Genomic DNA, 9,553 nt, shown 5'->3' on the forward strand with positions numbered 1-9,553 from the left:
TATTCCTACTTACTCTTTATCATCAAAAAGGTGTCGATGGTTATTGCAGATAAAGACAAATTAATCATTTCTGACTAAATGTTCAGTTAATCCTTATCCCACTTAGCATAATTCAAAAATCTGATATTTTACTCACACTCTTGCTCTCTCATGTTTTCAATGTTAGGTGAAGTTGGTTGTACAAGAAAAGTTAAGGTAATAAATCTAAACATTTAGAAGGATCAGCCTCATACATTATCAAATCAAATTGTACTTGTAATTAATTTAAAAAGTATTCACAAGCCACTATTATTTACTTCTTCTGTTGTATTACATGCAAGCGAGGAGACATAAGACTCGACATCAAGAGAAGACTCATTTACTCCGGACCAGAGTGACCAGAAGGATGGATGACGCCTTTCTCTCAGATGTCAAAGTAAGTAATCTACTCACTCGGTCTGCAGTAGAACCAATAAATATGAAAAGCAAAGGTTTACCCAAAATATGTGGATTATGTTTATTATAGATTTTCAACATGCAATAGCCCCTTCCATCAAAGGGGCCCTGAGTAGTCTGTCCCATTATGATGCCCAGGCTGGTGGTTTATAAATGGCTCAAGTAATTAGAAACATTTCAAACTAAATTTACAATATCACTGCCTGAGTGACTTTACCTTAAGTTGAACACTGCAAACCACAGAGCTCTACTCAAGCAGAACTGCCTCTGACATTTCATTAACATTTAAGTAGGCTATTTGAAGTCAGAATTCTGAGAGAAAAAGTCGGAACTAAAAACATAAATGGGCCTTGCCTAACTCAGTGTCCCTATAATTCTCTTCCGTGTTATAATATAAATTAGGTCCCTATTTTCGAATTCTTTTTAAGAAAAGTACACAGTCATGTCCTGGGACAACAAGGAGGGCCAATAATCCATTTCAGAGTTTGACTTGTTCGCATAGGTTCACAGCCAACCATTGAACACCGCCCTCCCGGACTACCCCGTGCTGCACAACAGACAGAAACGATAAGCTCGGACAAGAGTGCAGTGACGTCATCTGGGAAGCATTTGGTTTCGAGAAAGGGAGCAAGCTGTGTTACTCATGTAGCGTCCAGGACGTTGTGCCTCCGTCTGTAGCCCTTTTTTTCTCCCCCCTTTGACTTTAACAAAAGTTGTTGCAAATTTCCACGATTTTTAGCCTAAAACCCCGACGACACAATGTCTTTCATCCCAGGACAGCCGGTGACTGCTGTTGTGGTAAGTTTGGGAGCAAAACTGTATCAATTGGACGGGACTCCATTGTTTTATCTCTGAACAGACGTCAACGTTAAACTAAAAAAACTACGAGTGTAAAGTGTTTTTTAATTGTATGTCAGCCAGGACAAACTCACTTAAATATGCCATTTTAATGAGGTCTGACATCACGTTTACTTTTTCTACTTTTTTTTTTTTTTTTTTTTTTTTTAGGTCAACAGTGGTTCTCGTCAGCAGCCACATAATACCATTGTTCTTGTCGCTAAACCTTTGTTATGGATGATATATTTGACCAAACAACGGGTTAAATGGTTAAATCACTGAATCAAGAAAGGAGGCTTCGAAATCAGATACCAATTCTACTCTTGACCGAAAAGCTTTTTTATTGTCCCGGCAGCTATCTTCTCTTACCGATGGGCGTCACCGGCAGTGATTCAGTATGCGTGGTCGACTTCAACAAAGTTAGGCTGCTGAATATGAAGTACACTTAGTTTTCCGTCACCTCTGCCGTAAAGACTTTGTAATTATACCTTTTCATGTGCAAACCAATGAAGATATTGATATGGCTGATATAGTTGGAATTCCCAAGGTGTCCACTGTGAGAGTTGGGAAGGAGATAAGTGTGACTGAAGCAGTCTGGACCATTGTGTCAGTGATGTAACTCTTAACAGGTTTCCCATTGCTCTTTCATTGCTTGTTTTCATCGCTCTTTTTGAGGCAGATAATGAAAATGATATTTTTGAGTTATTTAAAAAAAAATGTCTGAATTTGTTTGCCATTTTTTTCTTTACAAGAGAATATATGTTGATTTCTTCTTGAAAATACTCAATATAGCCTATATATTAGCTTTCAATACTGACAGGATCAAATCATTGCAATTCAAGTCAACATCATTTGCAGTCCACATGGAAGTTGGCCTCTTTTTGTATGCAAGCTGCACCCCATTTACAGTAGGGCTCCACAATTTATCACATTGAGATTGTAATAGAATATGTGTGACAATCAGATTGCAAAAAAAAAGCCTTAAATGCATTGCCTAAGAATAAAGTAAAGGTCATTCAAGCCCAATTTAGCATGGGAAGTTTTTTGGTGAGATAGTGATAGAGGATATACTTGTCAGGTTTATTAACCTCTTTTCAGCAGGAGAGAGAAATGTGTCGTATATTGCCTGCAAGTCCTGACTGACTGACTCGTACTCAGTGTTAACAATGTTTCAGACATCCTCAGACTTCACTGTATCAGCAGCAGCAGTCTGTGAATGTCGAGTTATTCATCATCGCAAACAGAGGCAGTCATTGTGTCGATAAGAGCTGTGAGCACTGTGCTATAAGAGTCATCCTTCCATCTGGTTAATGAGCCTGCAGCTGCTTGTCAATGTCAAGGGCAGGGCTGCTCAAACAGAGTCTCTGTGTCGGAGTGGACCTCGATCACAAAGGAACAGCCTCTGAAATCCTTTTTCAGGCTACAAAATTTGTGTGAAGTCGTCAAATCAGTGCTCACGCCCTTGCTTAATGCAGATTGGATGTATGGGTTTCGTATTCTCTTCTTATTTATCAGCACACTTGCTGAATGTCGCTTGTGAGTTAATGAAACTTTTACATTTCACTTTCAAAACTGTTGCACTTCATTGTAATGTACTACACACATAATATGTAATATAAATGAATGCATCCTGTTTGTTAAATGAATATACAAACAGACTAGGTTAGGTTGCAGTATTTAGTCAACGATCAAATCTGGAATGACACATGTGTCTGACAAACAAAACATCATTTCAGAAACTGTTGAGGAGTGTAAGGAGGTGAAAGTGCCACATCTATGCTAGCATTGGGGTGTAATCCAATTAGAGATGCTCTGATTGGGAAAATCAGGGCCGATACCGATGTTTGAAATATCAATTCATCCAAATCTCATAACAATGTTTGTTTCATGACTTCTTTTGGTGTCAGACTCCCACAGTGCCAACATTTTCTCTCATGTTTGACAAGTCAGTTTGTTCAACAGGTGACTTCATCTGCCCCAAAAAAATCTGAATCAGTAGTTAAATGAACTAGATGTCAGCATTGAATTGATTTGGCACAACATATGAACAAAGGCTACTGAAATAGTCTTGTGCTACATTATTTGCCGATGTCTGTCAGCAGGGCCAATAAAGGCTGATACCGATGCATCTGTGTTACCTAGTTATTGACACAGTTGTAAAGCTCTGACAGGCTGTGTCAGAAACACTGCCATTAAAAGAGTATGTACTAATATGTGACTTGTCAGTAATAAAGAAAATCAAATACAGATTGCATTTTGGGTGTCTCAGTCTTTGCATTGAGCAGTTAGTTATGAAGTTTGGATGGATCTAATTTCATGTTTTTTGTTTTTTCTGAACAGCAACGAATTGAAATCATGAAGTTGCGACATGGAGATAATCTAATCCTGGGCTTCAGCATCGGAGGAGGGATTGACCAGGACCCAGGGCAGAACCCTTTCTCTGAGGACAAGACTGACAAAGTAAGTAATAAGGCCTTACTTAACATGGAGCACTTAAAGCAAATGTCTTTGACTGGCAAAGTTGTCATGTTCACACCGAGAACCTTTGATGTGTAGGCAGCAAATGCACCTCCACCCATTAGTGTGTTTTCACAATGTTAGTACATTGTTATTTTTAGACAGCAGAAAGTGATTGTGTGTTTGATTTAAAAATAAAAAGTCAAAGGCTTAACATTTTCAGACTCACAACACAGTTACACTCTGCTTGGAGTTTGTTGACTGGACAGAGGAGACATCAACCCGTCACGTTATTTCTGGTCTTCAGGGTCTTTTTGAATCATACAGCTCCCAATTAATCTGAACTTGATGCATCCAACTTTTCTACTCTTCCTTGACTAAATTCCTGTCCTGTCAGGAAGCACAGTGTTACTAGAGGGCAGGCCTGAACACATCAGCTGCAGTGTCAGGTGGGGAAAAACAGACTCATTTTACTGATGTCATAGAGAGGACTACTGAAGGTTTACACATAACCAGGATGTCTTACCTAATGTGTAAACAATGTGGGCAGAAGAGATGGAAATTGGCCCAAAGCAGATACCTTGTTTTAGAGGAAGGATCAGCCTTATCCTTTTTTAACTATTCAAGTTTAAAAAAGCCAAACAAATGTGTGCTCCAGTTTGGGATGGTTTAATTTGTAACAACCTTTTAATTTTTACAAGTTTCTAATGAGTAGAGGTTAGTAAAAAGGAGGACTGTTGTAAAAATAATTGGAAAAATGAAAACAATTTTCAGTTTAAAAAAATATTTTGCCAGCATTAGATTGTGCCACATAAGGGATTCAATTAAAGAGTTATACTCTTAAAGTTAAAAAAAAGGACAACACAAATACAAATCAAACTAACGACTATATTAAATACTTCAGTATATTTGATGTGCTATTTCATTTGTATTTCTTGAATCTTGTGAATTCATATTTCTGAGGTGCCATTTTCTTCGTGTTCATTAGCTCGATGTTTTTACACTTTCTGCATCGGTTATTCAGCTGTGATTGTATTCAAAAGTCAACATGTTTGTATCCGTCAGGGCATCTATGTGACCAGGATAACACCAGGAGGACCAGCACATGATGCAGGCCTGAGGATGGGGGACAAAATAATGCAGGTGAGTAGGTAAATCAAGCTCGATCCACTAGATGGCACCATGTATGCATCAGAGTGCCAAAGAGGCGCTCCTTGTCATCTCAACCAGTCCCTCTGTGCAACCACACATCCATATCAAGCTTTGAACAAACAAACTCATGCCCACAAAGTCTACCCCGAACCTTGGTGTCACAATTGATGACAAGCTAACTTTCACTTGGGCTCAGTCAGGTTTATTTGCTCTGTACAACGGCAGATAGATCAGACCCTACCTGTCAGAGAATGCTACACAGCTCCTGGTACAGGCTCTTGTGATATCACACATTGACTACTACAACTACTTACTGGCAGGTTTTCCTGCATGCATATTCAAACCCCTGCAGATGATACAAAACGCATCAGCGCAACTGGTCTTCAGCCTACCCAAAACAGCACATGTCACTCAGCTGTTCATCTTCCTCCAGTGGCTCCCAGGTTCTGTTTGATTCAAGTTTAAAACCCTGCTGCTCACTTAAAAAACGGTGAGAAAGTTGCTCCCCCTTACCTGAACTCCCTCCCGCACACTGCGCTCTTTCAATGAAAGGTACTTGATCCAACATTCACAACAGGGCCTTAAGTGTCTTGTTGTCTGTGGTCCCCCAGTGGTGGAATGAATTACCCAACTCTATTAGATCGGCAGAGTCCCTTTCCACATGTAAGAAAAGCTGAAGACCCAGCTCTTTCATGAGCACTTATATTGATGGCACTAATGATGATGATGTTGAAGTTGAGGATGGTGTTGTTTAGAATATTCACAAAATGCTGTTGATGTTGATGATGATAAAAAAACAATTGTATGCACTCTGTGATTTGCCTCTGTGCACTGCCTGTTCGCTACTGTGTCCAAACAGATTCAAGTCTGTTTTTTGCACTTACTGACGTCGTTTGCTCCTTCCTAGATCCTTGCTTGTGTTGTGTTTACTCTCAGATGTACTGTATGTTGCTTTTGACAGAGTTGTCTGCTCAATGAATTGTCGAGCCATGTTTCCCTCTCTTTACTGTGGCTGCAGCTCTTCTCTCACAGAGTTCCTCTCTTCCTCCCAGGTGAACGGCTGGGATATGACCGTGGTGACCCACGACAAGGCTCGTAAACGACTCACAAAGAAGGATGAAGATGTGGTACGGCTACTGGTAACCAGGAAGTCGTTGGAACAAGCTGTCAAACAATCTATGGGCGGTTGCCCCAGACCGTAACGTAGTGGCACTTCTGATATCCACAGACTCGTGCAATATCCAAGGACTGAACACTCTCATACACAAAGACTCACACAAACTCAGATGATAGTGGCCTTTATAACTACATGACTGAAAATATTTTTCATGGATCACACACCAGCGTTCAAAGTTCTTACTCGTTGTGTTTATTGTCACCGTACACACACAAACTCACTTTGGTCATCTGCTATATCTCTAACAAAAGGAGAAATCCCAAACAGTTTTCAGCTCCACAAGTTTCATATTGTATTGACTTCTGTTACCCATCTGTTAACCAATACATAGCGAGAAGGACTGACCAGGATGAAAAAAATCCCCAATTTTGCCGATTTAAAAAAAAAAAGAAAAAAAAGAAGCTATATTAAAAGTATTATTTCAGGACATGAGGGCTGACCCATTATTGCAAATGTTCCCATCAATTACTGTTTTTTTTTTTTTTTTTTAACATTGGTGGACTGTAAGAAGTCTTTGGAAAATCTTTCATAAAAGCTTTTATGGTCCTTTGATTTATTCCCAGGAGATGTTTGCTACAGGTCTTCAATCCTCGAGGCACATTTGTATTCAGTCTTGTTGCAAGGTATTGGAAATCTTTGTGAGGAAAATCTCTGATCCCTTTGTGCCTACAGCTGACCAAAGTTAGCCTTCATGGTTTTTACACACATCAGTGAAGGAAACTGCTGTTAACAATAGTATTGATCAACTTTCCATCTGCAATTGTGTGTTCAATTTAGCTGTTATTCCTGTAGAGGTTACAGCGTCATATGCCAAAGTAACAGCTAAGGCACAGTGAAATGATCCAAATATGTAAAGCAGTGTATGTGTCTGTAGAGTCCTTTCATACATGCTCATGTCTTTTCACTACATTTTCTTTGGAATGATGATTCTTTCTATATATCTTTATGTTTGTTGATTTTTATGACTCTGTAGCAACTTTTCATTTCTTCCTCTTTGTGTTTGCGAGAGCTGAAGATATGACATCAGATGTAAACTACATACATTCTCACAAGTTAAACTTATCACGACTTGTGAAAACATTCCACGAAGCTACTCCTTCCTTTTGGATATTATAAATCTTTCATAGTCAGTACTTTGACTCTCCAGCATGACATTTATCACGTTTAGTATGCTAAAGTTTATGATTTGCTGTTTTGATTCAAACAAAGCCAATAGTTTCACACTGGAGTAACAGCTGCAGACTGTCTCAGAGTGTACATTTTTTGGAAGGCATGACCTGTCAGATATCAAAAATCATTTTTTTGATGAATGTGCACACAGCCTTAAAGGAAAACTTGAGTTAAACAAATCGTTGAGTTAAATTGTACCTAGATTTCTGTTCCACAATGATTTACTGCCTCACATACATGCTGTTAAACCCTGCAGAACATATTGACAACTAAACATAAACAGTATTTGGTTTTTTGTTGACATTTTTTATTAAAATGTTCAATTTCATTTATTTGTGTCTTCTAATATATTTCATAACCGTATCTAAAAATGTTTATAAAATGAAAGTTGTCTTCCAAAGTGAAATATCCACTGTAAAAAAAACAAACAGATATTTTGATTATAATCATGAACAGTTCAATGAGAGACGGGCTTTTTTCTTTGACGATTACATTTAAAGACAAAGTGCAACATTAATAAAAGTATTTTGATTCCTTACAGTTAACGGTTAGTTTTTCAGATGTTCACATATTCTACATAATATAGAAATATGCTTCTTTACTGTTCATTGCTTATATAAAACAATCTGATCTATTTTTACCCTTCTCCCATCCACACATTTTTTTAAATCTCACAGGCCCTTCAGGTAGCTTCATGTAGTGTGCTATAAAGTAATCAGCTGACATTTCAGAGCAAAGAATCTATTCCCTGACCTTTGAGTGTGTACCAAGGCTCGTGGATACAGAGAGCTTTTTTCACTTTCATCTCTTTAATATGTGATCCTGGAACCAATCACAACGCCTTTGAACTGCAGGGCCAGGAGGGTACAAACAATCCCAAATGCAGCAAAAAAAAAAAAGGACAAGTACTTGCAACAAAAAAAAGTGCTCTCTAAAAAAAGAGGCTTGTAAGAATTAGTTTACAATTGGTTGCTCCACTTTGGCTTTTAGAAGCACATGTTCTGAGTTGTATCTCTGAGCAGTTTAATCTATAAATTAAAAAACATTTTTCTTCAGCATGAGGCCAATATCCCTTTTTTTAATCCAAATATTTATTATCTTTTTGTTTTAAATGAAGCATCACGAAGCTGAGCTAAATTTGCTGTGTAATGTTTTTGTTTTAAGTCTTAAAATAACACCTGGTCTTTGTCACATCATGGGCTAGGGTCGATTTAGGGCAACACTAAGCTAAAACCCTCCCTTTGAGAAATAATTGATGAGTAAAGTGTGTGTGTGTTTATGTGTATGTGTGCATGCTATTTTTGTCCCAGGGACACAAGGAAGCATGCTCCATTCCACTCCCCTGGGCATCATGATACTATAATACTGTGTTATGAGGCATAAAAGTGGTTGCACAAACATCTCAGACTCACAATGTGTATTTGCTCACACCAATACCATAACAGTAACACATCACATGTTGCTTGGTAACTAATGGAAAGCTCTGAATGGGTGCATGATCGCCCAACTTCATTAGAGTAAGTGTGTGACATAATTAAATTAGCGTTTACAAGTAATGGTCAAATGTCATGATTTTGTTACAGTGGTCCTTATATTGAATTCTTTTCACCCAAATCTTTGTAGGGTTACTTGTTTTTTCATACACTTTTATTAACCATTGTGTCATTCATTAAAACTAACGCACAAATCATAAATGAAACAATCGATATGTTGTACCTATAGAATGCACTTTCTGATCCCTGAAAGATAATGCAAAGATAAATGTTCCTCTCTGCGGGCAGCTGAATAATTACACTATCTAACCGTGAATCATACATGATCCTTGCCTCCCACATTATGGCAGGATAATTGTGTTTCCATGGCAATGCAATCTGCTCCCATCACTCTGGTTTTACACCAGATTGGAACCAGATGGATATTCACAGCCTCAGATAGGTGTAAAAGACGTCAGGGGAAGTCCTCTACCTTGAATGTATAGGCATGTAAAGGTAATCTGTGTGTTTTTATGAAGTTCATAAAGTGTTTTCTTTACCCGCATCTTTAATGGCTGTACAAACTGGTGGAGCAATCCACAACAACACATGGGTGGGAAGGCACTGTTCAAACCCATCCTACTAAATGCTATAGTCTAAAGATGTCAGCTTTGTTTGAGCATTGAAAGTAAATGTCACTTATATCAGACAGCAGCAGTGAAGTTGACACATGTCAAATGTATAAAGTTCATATAATAGTAACACTCAATCTTCTTTGGCACATTTGTCATGAAACTAGAGTTGTATACTTCCCTTCTTTATGTCTAAAGTCCTTAAAAACTATGGTTTTCAT

At 38.2% G+C, this 9,553-nt stretch overlaps 1 protein-coding gene across 1 annotated transcript; it reads left to right on the top strand.

Moving 5' to 3' along the window:
• Positions 1-1,033: 1,033 nt before the first annotated feature.
• On the top strand, positions 1,034-7,556 carry tax1bp3 (Tax1 (human T-cell leukemia virus type I) binding protein 3). Its single transcript, XM_020639011.3, has 4 exons — positions 1,034-1,233; positions 3,613-3,732; positions 4,795-4,872; positions 5,934-7,556. The coding sequence occupies exons 1-4, from the start codon at positions 1,195-1,197 to the stop codon at positions 6,081-6,083; spliced, it is 387 nt and encodes a 128-aa protein (XP_020494667.2). The 5' UTR covers positions 1,034-1,194; the 3' UTR covers positions 6,084-7,556.
• Positions 7,557-9,553: the final 1,997 nt, after the last annotated feature.

This window comes from Labrus bergylta, chromosome 6 (assembly GCF_963930695.1).
Source record: "Labrus bergylta chromosome 6, fLabBer1.1, whole genome shotgun sequence".
Taxonomy (NCBI): domain Eukaryota; kingdom Metazoa; phylum Chordata; class Actinopteri; order Labriformes; family Labridae; genus Labrus; species Labrus bergylta.

Bases quoted from the DNA above. Each gene is read 5' to 3' on its own strand.
- tax1bp3 (XM_020639011.3), top strand. From the start codon at position 1,195: ATGTCTTTCATCCCAGGACAGCCGGTGACTGCTGTTGTG. The intron at 1,234-3,612 runs GTAAGTTTGGGA...TTTTCTGAACAG, and splicing joins AGCCGGTGACTGCTGTTGTG to CAACGAATTGAAATCATGAA. The intron at 3,733-4,794 runs GTAAGTAATAAG...TGTATCCGTCAG, and splicing joins CTGAGGACAAGACTGACAAA to GGCATCTATGTGACCAGGAT.